Source organism: Saccoglossus kowalevskii, chromosome 18 (assembly GCF_978046115.1).
Source record: "Saccoglossus kowalevskii chromosome 18, keSacKowa6.1, whole genome shotgun sequence".
NCBI lineage: Eukaryota > Metazoa > Hemichordata > Enteropneusta > Harrimaniidae > Saccoglossus > Saccoglossus kowalevskii.
The window spans coordinates 16,793,696-16,814,421 of record NC_140658.1 but is presented as its reverse complement, the minus strand read 5'-3'; the positions used below and the strand labels follow the sequence as shown (position 1 = coordinate 16,814,421).

General features: G+C 33.9%; 2 protein-coding genes and 1 long non-coding RNA gene across 5 annotated transcripts in view; 2 read left to right on the top strand and 1 right to left on the bottom strand.

The window, feature by feature from the left end:
• The window catches only part of LOC100373676 (uncharacterized), a 35,988-nt gene extending 24,293 nt beyond the window's left edge, over positions 1–11,695 (bottom strand). For all 3 annotated transcript variants that reach the window (XM_085493335.1, XM_085493337.1, XM_085493336.1), the window contains exons 1-3: positions 11,536–11,695; positions 9,783–9,838; positions 1,928–2,083 (exon numbers count right to left, since the gene is read on the bottom strand). In XM_085493335.1, the coding sequence (XP_085349461.1) occupies positions 1,928–2,083; positions 9,783–9,801 (175 nt within the window). In that variant the 5' untranslated portion in view covers positions 9,802–9,838; positions 11,536–11,695. The remainder of the gene's footprint in view (positions 1–1,927; positions 2,084–9,782; positions 9,839–11,535) is intronic.
• On the top strand, positions 6,058–6,991 carry LOC144356673 (uncharacterized). The gene is made up of 2 exons (XR_013421481.2): positions 6,058–6,343; positions 6,683–6,991. It is a non-coding gene; the product is annotated as an uncharacterized LOC144356673 (long non-coding RNA).
• A 241-nt stretch (positions 11,696–11,936) lies between the features above and the next one.
• Positions 11,937–19,618, top strand: LOC100372929 (coiled-coil-helix-coiled-coil-helix domain-containing protein 7-like). Its single transcript, XM_002737165.4, has 3 exons — positions 11,937–12,191; positions 17,251–17,349; positions 19,376–19,618. The coding sequence occupies exons 1-3, from the start codon at positions 12,075–12,077 to the stop codon at positions 19,478–19,480; spliced, it is 321 nt and encodes a 106-aa protein (XP_002737211.1). The 5' UTR covers positions 11,937–12,074; the 3' UTR covers positions 19,481–19,618.
• Positions 19,619–20,726: the final 1,108 nt, after the last annotated feature.

The following is a 20,726-nucleotide window of genomic DNA, read 5'->3' as shown; positions in this document are numbered from 1 at the left end:
GGATCATGATTTGCATGGAAGTCACTTTAAACTCTCTGGGGGCTGGAACAAAACTTTCATTTTTAAGTGACCTTCTGAGTTCTGGGTACATGTTTTTAACCTTTTAATATCAGATCTAGTTTATATGGATTTACGTTGTATGAAAACAGGTTTATGGTAAGTTGGAAAATCTGACACAAAAGGATCAGGTGTTTGTCGTAACACTTGCTTCCAAGTGAATGATGCTTCGATGTTGAATTCATCCATCCTGTATGCTTTTTAAAGAAAGAATGGAAATCTGCTGTGACTGTGATACAATTAATAATGTACCAAACAGGCGTGTATGCAATTGCTAAATTGATTTCATTTTAAAGATTTTATAATTTATTAAAATCTATGTTTTTCTTCAGCACAAATTTCGACAAGTCAGATCTCAACTTTAACATTAAAAAAGATTTAGACTGCTATTGCTTTAGTATTTGAGAATTTTTCTACTAACTACTGGTAGACATAACTATCAACTACCTCAACCTCACAGTTAAATAAGCAATATTCAATTTTATTTTTACAAAATCTAAATTATTCTCGAGGCGATTTTTCAAAACTGTCAATTATATTAGAGAAAAAAGTAGGATTCCAATAAAATTATGTGAATGTTTAACCTAAAGTGAATTTAATTCAATAATTGAAAAAGCTATTAATTATGTAACACTAGAATATTGTGACAGTTCCTGAAATGCGCATGATAAAAAACTATGACAGCTTTGTGAATATTTTAGCGAGATAATAGCAGTCACGTTTCACTGTAACATCATGGGATGAAAAAGAGCCATTGTTGTAATAAATACGTCACATCTCAAAATTTTAAATGTCAGTTCTTTGACTGGATCTATAAATTACGTAACATCTCAAGGACACGCGTAGTATTGATGTAGTTACAATTTTCCCAAAAGAAATCATTGACTACTTGAAAGCTGTCTTCAAGCATGACATATCGGCAATTTGTTTCACACCTCTCCACAATTGCATTCATCATCACTGAATGGAGGGATTCAAATCCACACGCTAGGAGTCGTAATTGCAACCACAGTTCACTATAGAACTGGCCAAAATGAGAAAATCAAACAATACGACGCTGCGTCAACAAAATAAAACGCATAGAAATTATACACGAGAAGCTGATATCCTTCATTTATATGACAAATGATCGTCAGCTCTTGTCAGAATACAGCGAGAAAAAAAAAATCAGGCCAGTATATACTCAGTTGAGAACACCAGAATAATGCGAACAATTTACAAAAATACTTTATATAATTTTAGAAATGCAACTCAGCTGATTAAATTTAATATCAATAATGAAGCAGTGTGCACATGACCTTGACCACATGCAAGCTTTGATGCACATACATATATCTGCCTCTTGACAGCATATTTTTATTCGGAAGGTGATCATTCATAAACAATCAATAATTAAATCATCCAATAATTAATATTGTAATCTACTAGTATTTGCAAAGCGAGTAGATGCAGGAAGGATCTACACATCTTGAAAAATTAAACATGAGAAAATATGAACTCATGGGCAGAGAAGACAATGTAGACATTTGACACAACTGAGCACACAGACAAGTCAAACACTGCAGTATGTATTGTGTTGGGGAAAACACAATGCAAATACGTAGACGTGCTTAGAAATATGATTTCCTTATAAGTACACGTATATGAAAATTAGGGTATAGTAAGAAAAAATATAATCTGTAATTCGAATTTGTAATGTCGGACTGAAAGTTGGTTAATGCTAATTTAGCAAAATGGAAGGAAAAAAAAAAGCAATAATACATTGTAATCGACTTTTATTTGGGGAGAAGGAATCCCAGGCGATATGGAACACAAGAACTGAAGTACAGTACATAGGAAAATGAATATAAAAAGGCTTTTTCATACTCACTTTGTTGATTGCCTGCTCTAAGTTCTATTTCTTTAAGTGCTAAGTAGTGTGGTATGGTAAGCCTGGCGTGGCTGGGTATAACTTTATCTTTTACACGAATCAGTGGACCATGTGTGGTACATTCTCCTGGGTGGCATTTTGCACAGTCCTCACACCCTGCAAGAAAAATAAATAAATAAATATAATTAAAAGTTCACATATAATATCTTGAATAATTTACGGGTATCTACGAAATGCCAGGGCTTTTCTTAAATAAATGATTTTTCCATTACTGACATTTGCATGTACTGGTATAATATATTGTTGACCATAGCTGCTTTATTATAAGCGCATCTCTAATAAAGTGCACATAAACCACAACCCATAAATTTTACCTGTCATTTACCTATAGGGCATGTGTTACAAATAAAACAAATACAGCTTGGGTAAATGACAGGTGTTTCTATGGTTAAATTAAATCAAGCATATATAATAAATCCAATTTTCAGTTTATATATGCTTCTATTAGGAATGTGCTTTAAATAGAGCATATACGATAATAATTTATTTAAACAAAATTTCGGTTAAATTGTGCTAGTATTTACTTTGAATACTGTAGTTTTAAATAAGACAAAATAAAATAGATATTTTTTCCACTTCACATTTTAAACAGGAACATTTTATTTGACAGGCTAAATTTCTACAAACCTGTCCAGTTTTGAGAGAATACTTTCTGTAATTTACAAAATAATCAAAAAAAAAATATACCAATACAGTCTGTTGATACTGACTAGCAACTTCTATCTTTCACAGTATTATAGTTTTAGACATACACATTTCATTTTCTGACTAGAACCCTGGCAGGATGCTGTGGGGCATGTCTGGTCCATACTGTTATACAGGAGCATTCAGCAAATAACATTTTCATATTACATGATGATCTACGTGTATTAGCTGACATTTTTAAGTGAATACTTTGTGAGGAAGTAAGAAGCTTCCAAATCCAATGGTCATTTTCAAATTTGCCCCCCAAAACAATCTAGGGTAGGATTACTAAACACACATACATATGTATCTTATTTTTATTTGGCCTAAAAATTATTTCTGCTGCGATTGGCAATATGTAAAATAAACTATTTTAACCGGTGAGAAGAACTCCTATGAATCTTGGGGAAATATAGAAGCAATGAGCATTTTCCGAAGTCAGGGAGTCATCATGAACATGTACACTTAAGGTAGAATGCTACTCACATGGTGAGACAATATTTGCATCAATATTTTTCTACAATTAATACATTTTAGTATCAGGTAACAGGATGTATCAGTAATTTTGTTTCCTCATTTTCAATCTGTTTTTCAATTATCATACTTGCTAGGTGTTTGTTTCTGAGCACTAAATGAGTTCAGACACATGAATGTTCGTCTGCATCAAGTGGCTTTTAGCACATGCTGAGATTTAAATTCATCTCAATTCGGATCATGTTCACGGTTTTTGTTCACCAGTGAGTTTTATGAATTATTTGAAAGAAGCAAACTGAATATGAAAGACATTAATGCAATTTGACCACATATCTACTACATGTGTATTCAAACACTGTTTGACAGGAAACACATTGCAAGCTACATCCACAGCCAGCCGACCTATGACCCCAGAACAGTCAGTGATCTCAAACTTACCAGTACTATCAATCAGTGTTGTTCAAATGGGTTTCTAGTGTGGATTTAGTTCTATGAACAGATTAAACTGTTAATCCAGAGTTGGGCATGAATGGCAGTTAGATTAAACTTGTGTATAAACACATGTATAAATCACCATCATGGATATCAATGACCTATCAGCACAAGCAATTTTCTACTGTTGATAGAAAACAGTGCATTTTTCAATCACCCCTATGACCTTTAATGTTTATTTTAGGCTAAATAAGCACTTATAAATACCAGTTTTGCTTCTAAAATAGACACCATAAATGCTTACACATGATTGTTTCAATAAAAGAAAAATTAAAAGCAGATTTCTTTTTGTAGACAGGGACAATTCAAACTGAATATGACCTTACATGAACAATAAATACATTTTTCTCATCTCTCATATGTCAAAAAATGTTAGCCATGCTGACCTCAATTGACCTTTACACAAAGTAGACTGTCAATTGAATGATAATTTCAAGCAAGGTCAATGTGATTTGAGCAATTTCAAAAGACCAGATTTTTAGATGATACAAGGTTATTGACAAGCAAGCAGTCAAGCACAATCCTTCCAGATGTACACATTTTTAAACTACACTCAGATCTCTAAAAGATGGAAAGAAAACACAGGCAAACAACAACAAAAAATAAAAATAGATTTTTGCTGTACCATCTTGCCATGTAATCCGTGTACTTTATAACTGGATTACTGGTAACTGAGGTTAAACAAAAACACAATGTGCAGTGAAACAGAGATTGTAACAACAAAATCTGTTAGTCCCAATTTTGATATAGATTGAAAAAACAAGTAATGTAATATTACATCAAAGAAAATGCATGTTTCTTATCCCTCTTCTAGAATAATATTTACTAAATATTTTATACTTTACAATCTGAAAACTTTTCATCATCCAAACCATGCTTTTAACATTTTTTAAGATTATTATAACTAATTCTAAGCTCTTTATTGCTATTTGATTTTTATTAAGGAGCATTTTATTGTATAAATATGAGCAAATTTTTAATATGTACCAAAATTGCTCTATTACAGTAAAATAGTGCGTTTTTACATAGAAGAAGTGGTCACTCAAAATATATCATAATTCAGCGCATGCACAATCCATGCAATATTGGATTCATGCAAGCATCCATTAGAAAAATGCGACTAATAGAGAGAATACAGTACACCAGTCACCAAAATTTGATTCTCAACAATGTGTCAGAATATGGATGATTAAATTTGCCTATTTAAGCTGTTTGAAACTTCTTTGTAAAAGGTTTATTGATTATAGCAGCAGTTCATGACAATAACAGCAGCCCCTGTTTTACATGTACAGTCTTACTACATGGCTGATTACTTTTGAACATTATGATTGTACATAGATTCATTTGGTTTACAAATTCCTGCTGTCCAGAATATTAAGGTCAAGGTATATAATTATATGTCAAATCACACAAGAAACAATAGCATTCAATTTCCAATGCTATCATTAAATACTTTAAAATCTAAAAACGAATTTTAACAAAATTCACAAGCTCTGGAAAGTCACAAAAATTCACTTTTATATGCAGATCTCACCAAAGAAACCAGAGAACACAACTCAATAATACAAACAACAGATGTACATTTGATTTTATGGCCTTTGGTGGCATATCTAGAGAGTAAATAAAGAGCTTTGTTATTGCCAAAACAGCAGGACAGCTCATAATACATAGCACTAATCACTGACACACACAACACAGATTTATAGGGTAGTATGTACATGATATTGACACAAAAGCAGATATTAGAATTGGAGTGAAAAAGTAAACATTCCTAATGTTGCATATTTTGGTGGAAGATGAGTGGAAATGTTGATATATTACCCGTAATAATGTACATCACTAACCTTCCCTGGTTTCATATTCCCAAATAAATATTATTCCTATTCCTGGTTCACACAAAAAGTCAGTGAATGTATACGTGACTAATATGAGTGTAGTGTATTATTACAGTTTGAAAATAGCAGTAGCAAGACACACACTCTACCAATTCTTGTCCTAGGGTGACCATTTTACAAATGCAGCAGCTCAAATGGAGTATTAGAGATTTACAAAATAATTACATGTACACTTTGTTTTTACATTAACCGGTATGTTTTTAAAGTCATGGGTATCCCACACAAACTAAGCAATGTGATACAGTGTTCTCCCCAAAGCGTTTTAGCGTAGCGGGGCCGCTACTCTATTATTTATGCCGCTACTCTGAGAGATTGCCCGCTACTCTGAGAGATTGCCCGCTACTCTGTGGCATTTCCTGTTACTCTTTGTTTTAGCTTGTACATACACGTGCGAATCTGTGAGTCAGCGTCATCAGCGTCCGGTACTGTGAGCCAAATCAGGTGTGAATGGAAACATGTCAGTAATTACGCAAAGACAATGGACATCCGACTAATACAGCTTCGTACTTCGACAATAAACACTTTCGCCCTATTTAATTGAGGTAATAGCGAGTATTTTCTCAGTAGCATATTCGGTTGGAAGAAGCAACGATGTCAAACAGCAGAAATATTACGTCGTGGTTCCGCGTAGAACGCCCTGCTGGGCCCCTGGTTGCGAGCGATAAACCCACCAGCAACGCGGTCACCGGTACCCCTGTCGGCAGTGGTACAAGATGATGTTACAACGAAAGGTGCAAAAAAATAAACTCTGGATTTGATGCACAATGGACAACAAAATATACGTGGCTGAGAGAAACATCCGATGGCAAAGGTAAAAAAAGTATTTATTTGTAGTGTTTTACTTGGAAGCGTATTTTGACCTAGTTTAGTAAACTTTTGTATGGCTTCATTTTTTGCCGATCGTCGAAACATTTTTTTGGAAACGACTTTCTTTCTGGAAGTTCAAAAATTGTTGGCTACGATTTATCAAAATAACTACCGGTAATACCGGTACTAGTATTGTGTTTTGAAATAGTTGGGTAAATTTTATCGTGGCAATTTTTTAGTTTAGCGACTTTTCAAAATGGCGGCAATTTGTTTATTTTCGTGTTGATCGTGACGATATTTTTTAAATACAAGTATTGATTCGCTCCTATTTCTTATCTTTTAGGAATGCTGTGTCACATATGTGGAAAATTCAACTTAAAAACATTCAGAAATAGTTCTTTGGTATGGAATTCTATGCCATGTATAAATATTAGGAAATATGCTATCGATAAACACGCACACTCGGAGATGCACAAGAAGGCCATGTCATTAGAAGTGGGAAGCAAAGAAAATCACGGCATTCTCAAAAGCTGCAGATCACTGGGCTTCCATGAAAGTCCGAAGAATCAACATTACATAGAAATCACACAGCAGCAGATTCATTTAATCTTGTACATAAATTTGTTAAAAAATAAAGACACAATTTCATCCATGCAAGCCTGTCATTATTGTTTTCTTTATCTCCAGACATATGCTAATGGTATGTAAATTATATGCAAATTAGCCGCCACTCTGATACATTTTTCTGGGGAGAACACTGTGATATCTATTTTATTTGTGTTTTTTTGCAAGACTTTTAGCTTCTACTAATCTGATGCAGTACCCACCATGAAACTACAGACTTTTTAAAATTTATAGACCACAATACTTTCAAGAAGTTTAAGTTTATTTTGAGCCCTGGTGATTCATGATGATGTACATCAATACCATCCTAAGAAGAAATAAATGTAATGTGAAAACAGAATTATTCACTTGGTTCAATATTAGCAGATTTACTATGCTGGTTTGTGAAGGGTAGTCATATTCACTGGGATTTAATTTGGAACATTCAACCAAAGACAATAGAGAATCTCATTCCATTGTCTTCAACAATCAGCAATTATCAGTAGGTGACAATAAAACCTAACTAATAATTGTACGTTTTGTATTACTATTAGGTTAAGTGGAATGAGTAAGATTTGATCAACGATTTAAAAAAAAAAAGACTATTTCACAATAAATTTACTTAAGAAGAATTGAAAATATAATCTTCTTTATGTTTTCATCATCCTGGGTTGATGCTATCAGGATACCGAAAATGGAAAAAAAAATATTTAAATTTATTGTTTTCAACTCTTATGAGACAAATGGCAATTTATAAATGAATGAAAATTCAACAAAACAAATTTATATTAAATATTTGACACTAAATTATTTTATAACAGGCATTTCATGAACATGCATTTAAAGACACTATCTCCATTATAAAGGGAACAAAACAGTTCCTATCTTAAGTTCCACATGAATGGGTACATTATGTAATCGTCTCATACAATGTACTTTCGAAACTGACCCACATATTTGTTCTCTAGTAAGAGCACTGCTTATAATATTACAGTCAGAAACTATACAGCAAATGATATCCCACAATGCAATCTCAGGAATTGATTTCTAGTTCTACAAAATAAAATTGTTGTCCCTAGTAATCATAGTTACTATGGTAGTACATATTCCGGCCTTGGGGTACAGACACAAATAAAAACTAGGGCTTCAATCTACTGATAACAAATTTACAAAATAAATATTCAGGATAAAACGAATTACTGAGTATCAACAAAAGCCATTTCATACTGCCATTATTAGACATTCACAACTTGCACATTAATATATTATTTCCAAGGACGAAGCACAGAAGGTAGATAATGTAGTAAGACCGGTTTAGATTAATGTAATGTTTATCTCAAAGGGAACATGCTATATTACTTTGTACTTGTACAAATCATTAAAGTCATGTGTCTGTAATGTTTAGAAAGCTGTTTCAACTTTTAAATTTGTGATATTTGAGGTAAAGTCTGTTTTTTCACACTAATAGATTATTTTCCGTTCTGCAAGACCGCGTTATGCTCGATAATGATTGTAAAAAAAGGACAAACAAAGGTCATAGCGTTGTAGTGGCATCTAGCATCGCATGGGATTTGACAAACGCATAGGTATTTTGGTGGATACATTGTATTTTCATGCTTAATAATGTACTGTACACATTTGATGATGGTCAATTTCGATGAAGTAAGGATATTTAAACGCAACATTCCCCTGTCAAAAATCGGTCTTTTGGTGTGAGCTATGAAATAAAGAAATTTAAGATCAAAATCAAATCGTTTGATTTTTGCGACTGACGTTCAGCGCGCATCTTTTACGCGAGATCTTACAGTTGAACAGAGAATCATCTATCATAACACATCAGTTAATAACTGTGCAACTCCTAGAATTAATTTTATAGCTAGAATCCCTTTTTATGTGATATGAAAACATGTAAACATATCGGTGTTTCATCACAAACTCACAACCTTTCACTGATTTACAAAACAAATAATCCAAATGAGAACAATCAACTGGATGTTGTAAAAAAAAAAAAATCATTAATAGAACAGAACAGCTGTACACAGGGAGGCAGGAAATGGTTTTACTGAAATGCAAGCTGGTTCAAACATACTCAAAGACCATCTGTCTTGAATCAAGGAATACCAAGGTCAAACTTAGTAAGACACTCACTCACTCTTTCATTCATGAAGGATAAGTGAGAAGCTGATAACCATAATCAGAAGAAAATATCATGGCAAAAATAACAAACAAGTGGTGTTCCACATGTTTCTCAAACAAGTTCTTGTGCACCAGTGGTACATCTGCTATGCAAATTGTATGGGTGATTATAAGTACCTCAAAATTAGTCTGAATTTTTGTTATATCATCAATGAAGAAAATAAAAAAGACATCCCAAGTGACAACTAAAGACAGACTTTTATCTCCATGTACAAAAGTTTCTGCCAGTCCCTAACTAGAAATGAGCACACTTGAGATAACAAGTTTTAAGTTTAGCGAGTATTGATTCAGCTTAGACAAATCCTACTGTAATAACAACATCTGGTTTGCAGTACATACACTATGGATGGATGAATATTTTCAGAAATTAGCCAGATGACAACTCAAGATGAATATATTATTTATTAATCCATTCTAGCAAAGGGTATATGGTTCTAACAATGAATGATTTTTTTGGAGAGGTTGAATTACTTTTTGACACTCACCAGTTTACAAATCTGAAAGAATTGAGGTCACAGGTCTCACCAACTTGGCTCAATTTATACATACGTTTACTATGTAATGTGTAAATATACAATTAAATGTAATGTGTAAATCACAATTATATTGACAGTATTAAAATTGCACTCATGCAGTGTACTTACAAAGAAGGTCTTTGGACATTATGGTGCAGTGGCTACAGTGGAATAACTGCACAGGCCTGTTGTAGAAAAACAAAAATACAGAATGAAAAGGTTATTACCAAAGATAATAGACCAGAAAGGCAACAACAAATAAATCCTAGATTTTTCAAACTTCATCATACATGTACATGTATGCAATGAAAACACTGACTGGGCTAGATTATTATTAGTATTGCTTTCAAGCACAGTTATATTGACCACCCACTGATTGTAAAATGCATACACATTGTGGAATTAATTTATAAAAAATACCAGGTCAAAAAGAAGTGGCAAAAAATATTATTTACAATGAAAGCTTTCCTTTAACATTTTTTTCTTTTTCACTAAGAAAAAATAATAACCATCGTCAACATGTCTGAACAATGTCAATGGAGATGAGCATTTGTGAGCAACTCTTGGTAAAGGTCAAGGAAAGACACATAAAAAATATAAATAGTCATCATTACAGAAGATTTCAAAATTGTACAACTACATAGCTAGCGGGATATTTGAGAAACAGTTTCTGTATTTAGGGATTTCGTTATAGTTCGATAATTTCCACCGATGAAATATTTAACATATTAACCTATATAAACCTTTATTAATTCAATTTAATTAATGTGACATTAAATGTCAAAAATAAAATTTTGTGAATTGCATAAATCCTGAAAAAAAAAAACATTCTTAATACCATTGAGTGTGTTTATGATTGTTTAATTGATGGGAATTGCATCAAAAAAGTGTCCATTTAATGAAATGGATAATGGCATGACAAAGTGGTTTTCAAATCTAGCACAAATTAATCAATAATATACTGAACAAATGTTCTGGTGGTCTAATAGAACAGCAGTACAATGGCGTACTTGGATTTCTGACAGGGAAATATAATATTATACATACATTTCAAATGGAACAAAACAATGGTTTTCATGGAAGTTCAGTTCACTGTAGGACATGCCAATGACTCAATTAAAAAGTCGCGTTTGATTGCTTTCGTTCATTCATTTTTTTGTGATGCAAATTAACTTTTATTTGCATGAATTTATAACAAAGACGTACATTTTCATTACGATTTGTCGGTTTCTTTGTTCACAAAATAACAAAAAATATTAGAGCGAATGTTCAACAAAAAAAAAGTGGTGATCTTCCAAAATATTCAAAAATGTTGCACTCGATGCATCATCTACAAAATTGTTTTGATCGTCCGCCTACAAACGAAAAAAAAGACGCAAATTTACGAGTTGAGATATTAACTCAAAACCAATTAAATCCGTTTAGTTTTGGCGATCACACGATTGTTTTCCACTGCGACATGCGATCAAGAGATGGCTTGTCATGGCGATGAGGGGATCACTCGCTAGCTCAGCGTTGCTGTCCGAGATCAAGCCAGCTGTCTCGGAGAGATGGTGGCGAATCTTTTGACAGTTCCAATGTCGACTGCAGTCAGCTCCGAAGACAATGCGACACAAACGATCACCGGCAAAATAATTCTGTGCGTATACGCGTAATGACAAGCCACGAACAGTAGCAATACTTCGGTGTCATCCAGAACACACAGACAAACGCAATTTGTTACTAAATCTAAGAAATTGCGTTGGAATGTATGCAGTCATGTTGAAGTATGCAGGAGGTACAAAAAGGGTGTGCACAAAAGATATCATTTCATTCCATATTTCTCGACAGAATTTCCTCAAACTAGCCGTCACCCGGTATATATGAGTAAATAAATACATACCTTATACCACTCTCCACCGCAACAGCCGATCTTTGAAATATCGCTGCTGATCCAGAAAGTAATTCTTGATTTTCATTGAATTTTTAAATGATTTTCGGCAAAACGTCGGCCATGTTGATATTTATACGTAAGGCATTGTGGGTAATTCAATGACGTATTCCTACCCCATTCAGTGATGGATAATTTCACCCATCGGTCAATCCTGAAGTGAATTTTGACTAATATATGACGTAGTTTTGCACCAAATTGCAAAAGGTACTTGTTTCAGATTATAAATAATATCTCGTAATTGAGAAAACCGCTGATGACATCTTATAATTTTCAACAACGTGTTGTTTGTATTTGCCGGAGCTCGACGTGCAAGTACAAGGTAAACGGGGAAACACCTGTAGTTTTCTCCCGTCATATGTAAAGCACCAGTGACACAGTGACAGCAAGATCACGACAGTCACCAAGCAAAGTTCATGTCGGTAAATATCGGTCATTGTCCCCAGTGAGCCTTGATGACCTAGACAATTTCCATATTCACCCAAAGTAATATGTCGTACGAGGGATCTGACGGACCGCCTGAATCCGGGATACCAAATAGAAAGGCAAGGGGACCAAACAAAAAAGCCAAAAGACTGTTGGATGAAGAGAACAATCCCTGTCTTTCGGTATGTATTTGTCAATAGCTGCGGCGTGCTAGCTCCCTGTCGGCTTTTGGACTATAAAGTGTTGGTGTGTTCGTGCACATGGCCCGAGACTATCACATATTTCCGAATAACGTTGCAGCACACCGTTCGAGATCGGAAAATCTCACCTGGCGAATTCTTGACCTTATTTCCATACACCGACGAGTCTGACCTACATACATACCTAAATACACACGTGACTGGTCAAAGTTTTTATTTATACACACCCCTTCTAAAAGTCACAGATATACAGCAATTCAATGAAGCCCTCAGATTTTAGGTCCATGAGATTTCTAGATTTTCTCTTTATAAGAATTTTGTTAACAACTTTATGTTGATAGTGTCAACACAGCAAACTCCTTCCGTTAATTTTTATGAATATCTTTAAATTTCACAATTCAAACTGAAACAAGAGGTTTTTCTGTTGGCCAATGGAATAACATTTGTAAATGACACCATTGGGCACTAATGAAACAATAAAAAATCAACAGGAGGATCATTGTATATTGTTCAATTATAACAAACTAAATCCATAAGAAACGCCAATATATGAATCCTACAACCTATTTTTTCTACAGACTAGCAGGGTTTTTTCTAGAGAACAAATTTATGAGGGGGTAAACTTTGGTTATTAACGCTCTATATTTGTTATCACAACTTACTAACTGTTCCAGGTTCAATAACTAGGCGCAAGCCCAGGGTATGAGGGCGCTGTGCTCCTGTTCCCTTGTCTGGAAGAACCCTCTGGGCTAGTGTTGAAACGGAGTTGCTATGAGCGATAACTCTATTTGGGTATATTCACTGAGGCCAACTAAGGCATGTACCTGATGAAACATTCATAAATCAAAATTTTTATACCGTACTCAACCACGTTAGTGCCCAGGGTCCTCAACTCATAAATTCGTGATTTTTTACGGGTGGGCGCTTACCCGAGCACCCCCCTCAGAAAAAAGTGCAAATGGCAATTTTAATTCACCATGTGACAGATTGAAGGGGATATTACGCCTTTGAGGGAAAATACAATTATAAAATTAGGTGCGTCGTCATTGACTCTTAACAATGAAGGAACAGAAATGTTCAAATATGCACATTTTATTATAATATTAATTACAAACCATCCAAATTTATGAGATTAAAAATTTTAGAGTCTGTTAGAACACAGTTGAAGTCAAAATCTTCTTCATTATTGCCACTGACGAATGTGTTGGTTCGTACGCAAACTCTCAATAAAAAGCACTTTCCACCATGATGTATTTGCATTTAACCTTTTAACAATGTCCTTTGACCTAATGGGTCAAGTCTGTTATTAACCAATCAGAATACTGTGTTGTACGAACGCAATTCTTCAGAAATTCCCGAAGACTTTCTGGTAACGCAATGCAGAAGTAAATTATCAATGTTGAAGTACGATCTGTTGAAATTGATTTTGGCAAATAAACGACATGGTTTTTAAAAAAAAAATGGTAACTAGCAATTTTTTATAGGTAAACTGAATACGACAAGAAATATTTATAGCATTTTACTTTTATTAACAGGCCATTGTCGAAGTGTAGTTTACGCACGGTTACCACGGTCTACGCATTCACAACATATTCACGGCGGTCGATATCCACGCTGTATCATGATATAAAACCGATTACCAAATATAAAGATTGCTCAAAAGTGGGGGGTGGGTGCTTGACCGGGCATGGGTTCTAATACGGTCGAGTACGATGAACTCAAACAACAGTTACCCATTGTATAACTTCAGTCCCACAGTGGCATCTGTTGTAAGCCGTTCTATTTTATATGTGAGGGTGGCATGGAAAGGGAAAAGAGGGAGCACAACTTTGTTACCATTGGTAATACTCTTATATTTGTTATAACTGATCATAATCTACTGACTGTTCTAGGTTTGGTAAGAGGGCACAAGCCCGGGGTATGAGGGCACTGCGCCCTGTTCCCCTGTCTGGAAGAACCCCTTGGAATGTGTACTAACTGAGCCAATCCAATCATCCGATTTAGATTTTAATTAATGAAAACAATTTCCAAAAAAAACCTGTTTTGGTTAAATATAAGTATAACATGCCTTTCTTGACTTCAGTTTAGATGTTCATCACTGTGAATGTAGTAAATCTTAAACACATTATATATATTCACATTTATTGAATATATAGGTGATCAGTCAGTCATATAAATGGCCGTCCTTCCACCCTATTACATCACTGAAGGGTGTGACTTTCAGCAAAGAATTGCTCAAATATTACTTAAGGTCTGATGCCACTAATTAGCCTATTAGCGTTCATACATGTAGCCCTCAAATCTTGTGGTTGTTGTAAGCCAATGTGTTTTCTTTCACTATGTTTTATCTGAAATGCGATGTATGAGGACATACGTCAATCAGCAGTTAAACTTGTGTGTGTATAAGCTTAGTTTATTGTTATTAAACGGTACTGATGACTTGGATCTGGGCAACTCTTGATTAGACATTTTCAAACTGGCTGTGTTTCTGAGAATATTGAAGGTAGAAATACTGGCAAATCTGTTTGTTTTGTTTACATCCATTTTGTAGGAATTTGAGCTGGCCAACATGTGTTTTTCTGGCCAGAATTCTATTACATACATGTAGTTTCAACAAATTAAAACAATATTTTGATCTTTGTAACCTTTTTTTTTTCTTTTGAGAAATTCACCCAATCGCTAACATTGTTGTCTATGCAGTTCTAATTAGTGGTATGAGCCCTTGAGAGAATATGCAGGGCTTTGAACTTCGGTATAACAGGCACCCAATTTCAAGGTCAAATTATTCAAATGTTAACACTATTTTGAAATTTTTTTTTCTATAATTTCTTTGTTAATTTAGAAATTGTAGAAAGGACAGAAGTGTGATTATGGTAAAAATATATCTTAGGTGAATGATTCAGCATACAGTACTTAATTGTGTTCTGTCAGAAGCACATGTCCAACAGAAGCTCGTACAACAATTGTAGTTATAACCAGATACCAGACCACTAATAAAACATGACTTACTGGTATTTCACAGACCTTAGAAAACAGGGATATGCAACTACAGAGACTTAAAAAAGAAAATCCAACTTCCTGTGTACAAAGTTTTTAATCTCCAGTACAGTTAATCTGATCAATGCATATAAATGGTACATATAAATGTATGGTAGATTTAACATCTGTTTTAGTTCAAATGTTTAGGCTTTCTTTTATAGGTTATGCAGCGTTGCTGTGTCAATATTCACATTCATAGTGGAACATGTGGACTAGGCTGGTGGTAATTGGTAAAATAGTGTCACAATGTTTACGGATTTGTATCTAAATGGCTGCATTTATGAAACTGTGTATTTGTTTATGTACTGGCAGTTTCTAAGTCATTTCTAAACACAAAAGTGAATTCCATAAATTCCTCTTTGATAGATTAAACAAACACTTTTCATGAACTTGACCGATTTGTTGACCTGGGAGTCGTAATGGCAACACTAGCAAACAAATCTGTTTTCTATTTTCATTGAGGCTCTTTATGCTGCAACTTTATTATATTCCAAAATGGCTTGTTTTTTTAAAAACCACTATAACACATGATATTTGTAAATTAGGCAGGCCGAAGCAATTGGCATATTATTATTATATTCAATTAACTGTTAGAGAAGGAAATTTGATATCACAGCGCCCTCAGTGTCCGAACTATGTAAGGTTGGAATAAATCAAAGACACTCTTTTTCTAGTGTCTTTGAATAAATTTACTCTGGGAAATTTTTTAAATATTTTTTTTGTCAGGTGCTCCCTGTTTGAGGGCGTAATCACCTGGGTCAGAGGTGAGACCAACATGTGGTCTTTTGTTTACTACTTAGCGGCTGTGTACCTGTGGATTTATTCTGTGTGTATTTGGATGTTCTAATCTTGGTGTTTTTCCAGTGATTTCTCCTGGTGCAATCCAAATACAGTCGGTGTGTCTTGTTTACCTGAGATTTGCAAGAGTTTTTTAAAAACCTCTATAACACATATATTTGTAAATCAGGCCAACATGTTTTTCATATGGTTGATTACTGGCATGTTGATTTCCCATTTTTGAGCCATGTTTTTAACTTTCTTCATCATTTTCATATAGCAATCTCGTCATATGTTAACATTATCGTCTATGGAAATTCAATTAGTGGTATGAGCCCTATACGACATTCACTGCTAAGTCTGTTGGTGCAAAAAAATTTTTCTTTTTATTTTATATTGCAAAATTTTTTAATTATATACAACTTTTTTTTTATTGCTTTTTTGAACAAACAATTTGACATTTCTTACTAGTTTTGTTATCTATATTCACTTCAAGTTATTTACAGAGGTATGGCATATTCATGTATTAAACATAGATATTATTTTGGGAATTTTGTTTTCATATTGCCTCCTTGTTCATTGATGGAAATAGTATTATTTGATTAAGTTGTTGTTCGTATAATTGACGTGTATAGTTCCAGGTATTGAAATTACGACCTGTCCACCTGTCCCAGGATGGTAGATTTTTAGCTGGGACAGGTAAATATAGAAATTGGCTGTCCCTATGGACAGGTAACTAAATATATCAAGTTTTTACTAACTGGTCCAGTGTGAAAAACCCCAAATGCCTATGATGTATCTATGAAAAATGTATGATGAACCAAAATATTTATTTCAAATGATATATTAATATTTCTTGCCAGGGACAGGGTAAGCACATTTATTCTCCAACCTGTCCAATGAACTGTTAACTTTATTTTTTAATTTCATACCTTGAGTTCAAAACTATGATTATTGCTTGTGCTTGAATAATTACCAAATTATTGATGGGAAAAAAAAGATGAAAGATCTATATTTTTATTACCTTGACTTCCATTTTAAATGTTTCTGTATTCTGTGCGGTAACACGCTGCACAAAGATCTGAACCGAGTAACCATGAACATCTAAAAATTGGTAGTGTGGAGGTCATCAATGTTACTGAGCCCTCGCTGACAAATAGTATGACAATCCACTAAGAGTGCATTGTAACATTAATCTATATTCTTTTATTGTTTTTTTTTCCAGGAGGCCAATGCGTCGTATAAATGTCTTCGTGATACTAACTATGAGAGAGATCTATGTTATCATGAGTTTGTAACTTATAAAAATTGTAAAAAATTCTGGGTGAGTGATAAGTACAAGAAGATTATGTTAGTTTATTCATAGACATTTTCTAAGGTCTATGGTTTATTATACATGTACCGGTATTGGGAAGTTGACTTTTTGTCATGTTGTTGGTCACAGCAAGGACTATAGAGTCTTTAGAGTCTACAGTCTTTGTCACAGTGCATTCACCTTCCACACAGAGGGCGTTTCCTCCCAGCATGCTACACTATGCAAATTCATGTGTGGCAGAGATACGTGTAAATGAAGCAAACACCATCTGTGTGGAGAGTGTTGCACATTGTGGCCGGATAGGTTTAATTCACTCTAATTAACAACTAATATCATAATGTAATACATTATGAATTCAATTACCAGTATTATCAGTAATTCAATTCATATTTATTAATCATGATTATTAAATTCAATGTAAACATTAAATCATCATAACAACAATTCAAATTAAATTAACCTTATTTTGTCCAGTTCCCTCTTTTCATAACAATTTCACGAAATAGTTCTGTTTATAGTCTTCAAAAGATTGAGACAAATATAGCCATATATTTTGAGTAAAAACTGAAAGTTGACTCAAATTTTGTCTCTCGGCTCCAAAATTAGGGTTCGTTTCCAGGAATATTGAAAAATATAAGAAAAAAAGTGCAGAAAAAATTGGGCGGGAAAATCTGGTGGTAAAAATGTACACCGATAAAATAATATTATTTGAGTGCTAACATTACCTAAAAACTATCACTTCTGCGTTTCTTGTATATGCTTGTAAATTGTTTTAGTTTCAAACTATATGCAATCGTTTGCTTTTGATGCATGTCATTTTCTTTTTCAATCTAGTTTGAAATGGCCGACTGGCAGCTATAGTATTTTCAACCAATTATGCTTGTATTTCATCGATAGTACATCATTATGTAGGACATATGGAACACTCGGGACGTATGAAATTGTGTAGTTATAAAACATTCAACTTTATTACTAAAGGCACAGATAACAAGTTGCTATACTATGTGGCTGATTTGTGTATCATGCAATCTTGCATGTCAACAGAGTACCATCAAAAACCTCTCATTTCACAATTTCAATCAACAAGTTGCAACATGCATAACACATTGAAAACACTTTGTCAACATCGTACATGGCATGATACACAATACAATTTTGTCAAACAAATGTGCTCATTATGTGTATTCAGCAATAAAATAATAATTGGTATTGTTTGAGTGTTTTAAGATGATTTCACTGAGGTGACTTCACCAAGATGTGACTAATGAAATCATTTCATTTAATTTCAATGCTTTTTAAAATATTTTTAAAATCCAAAATCAATTGTTTTTTCTCCCAATTCCACATTCATGGCATTACAGCAAGTGTAAATTTTTTCACTATCATTTTACCCACGTCTGCATGCATAAATGTGCCTTCATATGACAATTCTACTGAAACAAATCCAAGATCAATAATCTTGGATATTGTGTATTATTATACATCTGTCACCGTAATGCCATAAGTTACAGCATGCCGTAATTTTGCAGTATTTTACGGGGTATTTTCATCCTTCCATAAGTAAATGCAAGTTATTAGGCGTGTAAGCATTCTCTAATAATAAAAACAAACATGGCTGCCATCAGGGTTTGGCCGGACTCCACACAAAGAAGTTTGCTGATTCTGTTCTAAACTTTTGGATTTTGGCATTCCCATGATGTATCCTTCGAAAGAAAAGATGTATAATAATGAGGTTAATACGAGAATACCTCAAAGTATGCATTCAGACAGTAACGCTGTGCATCCACCTCCGCTGCATGTTGGTCAATACTCCAGCTGTACCGTCTTCAGGCATACTTTGAGGTATTTTCGTAATAACCTTATATTATTCTTTGCTCAGGGTGGCATATTTAGCCCAACAATGTGTTAGCAATCATAGTCACACAATTAACAGTTCTACATCTATTTTTTAAATTAGCAGTCAGTATAAATTAGAAACACGAATGCAAATCATCATTCAATTTAACTTCGATTATTTTTTCTCTAATTCTTACAGAACAATGTAATGATAAATCGTCGGCGAAAAGGAATCAAACCACCACTTCCACCACCAGAAGATAGAGATCAAATCAGAAACGGAATTGATTATAATAATCAATAATATTCAAAATCCATCATGTATTCAATGTAATTGACAATAGAGTTTGGGGGTCATAGGTCAAGCGATACAAGTTTTATTGTACAGTTATAAGAATTCGTGAAAATATTTTTCATAATAAAAATCAAAGGTAGCAATGAATTATGAGCGATTCAAGTGATGATAATTAACTACACCATTGTAACTAATTTCAGGAATTCACAGCCTCCATTACTTAGGTGTATGGATTTTAGTGTTGTAGTGATACTTTTGAATTTTATGATATACCTGAAATTTATGGGTACTAAATATGCTGGTGCTGACTGTATGTATTTCAGGAACACAGTGAAATTGCCCATGACTATTCTGATGTTGTTAATTGCTTGTTAATTGAGTGAGTTTTACATAATTCACAGACTTTTTTTTACAGGATTAAATAATCCTGCAGATTTGAACATTCCCTTTTTCTTCATCTTTTCCATCTCAGTGTGCATATTAGATGTGTTTTGAGTTGTCAGGTTGCTATGTTACTGAGTGTGCAGTGTAGATGCAATGATGGAAATGATGTCAACCAGTATTTTGTATATACCTGTATTCATATTATTTTACAAACAAGTTTCTACAGCAACCTGTATGTCTACAGTACAAAATCAACATAACTAGTACTAAACTGAAACACTCAAATTTCTGTTAAAACTGCTTATTTTTATTTACTGAAACTGCAAAATTTCATTGGAGATAATTTTGTAGCAGTGAAATTTTCGTTGGGGTCCTACAACACAGTGTGAGCAATTTCTCAAAATATATTTCTTTATGAAACCATACAATTCTGAAATCATGAACATTTCTAGCAGTGGAAATTAAACAATTTGTAGTAGTAACTGCTCTGCTTGTGATTTAGACATTGTCACATACATGGTAGCAACTGGAAAACACAGAACTGCTATTGTGAACAAACGGGGCATTAAGTATTGCTGTTTCATTTCATCAATACATGTACTGTTATTTTGATGTGAGGCTTGAAACAATTTTCTAATAGACCATTTTCCGTACACTGCGAGAATCACGCGTTATGCGTGAAATCGAACGTAAAAACAGGACAAACAAAAGGTCATAGCGTCGTAGTCGCGTCAAACATCGCGTGGGATTCGACTAACGCGAAAGTATTTCGGGGACATTTCCATGCTTAATAATGTGCTGTCCACATTTGATGATAGGCAATTTCGATTAAGTGAGGGTATTCGGAAGCAATATTCCTCTGTCCAAGATC

Coding starts and splice junctions, on each gene's coding strand:
- LOC100372929 (XM_002737165.4), top strand. CDS start 12,075: ATGTCGTACGAGGGATCTGACGGACCGCCTGAATCCGGGATACCAAAT. Junction 12,192..17,250: donor AGAACAATCCCTGTCTTTCG/GTATGTATTTGT, acceptor TTTTTTTTCCAG/GAGGCCAATGCGTCGTATAA. Junction 17,350..19,375: donor AAAATTGTAAAAAATTCTGG/GTGAGTGATAAG, acceptor TAATTCTTACAG/AACAATGTAATGATAAATCG.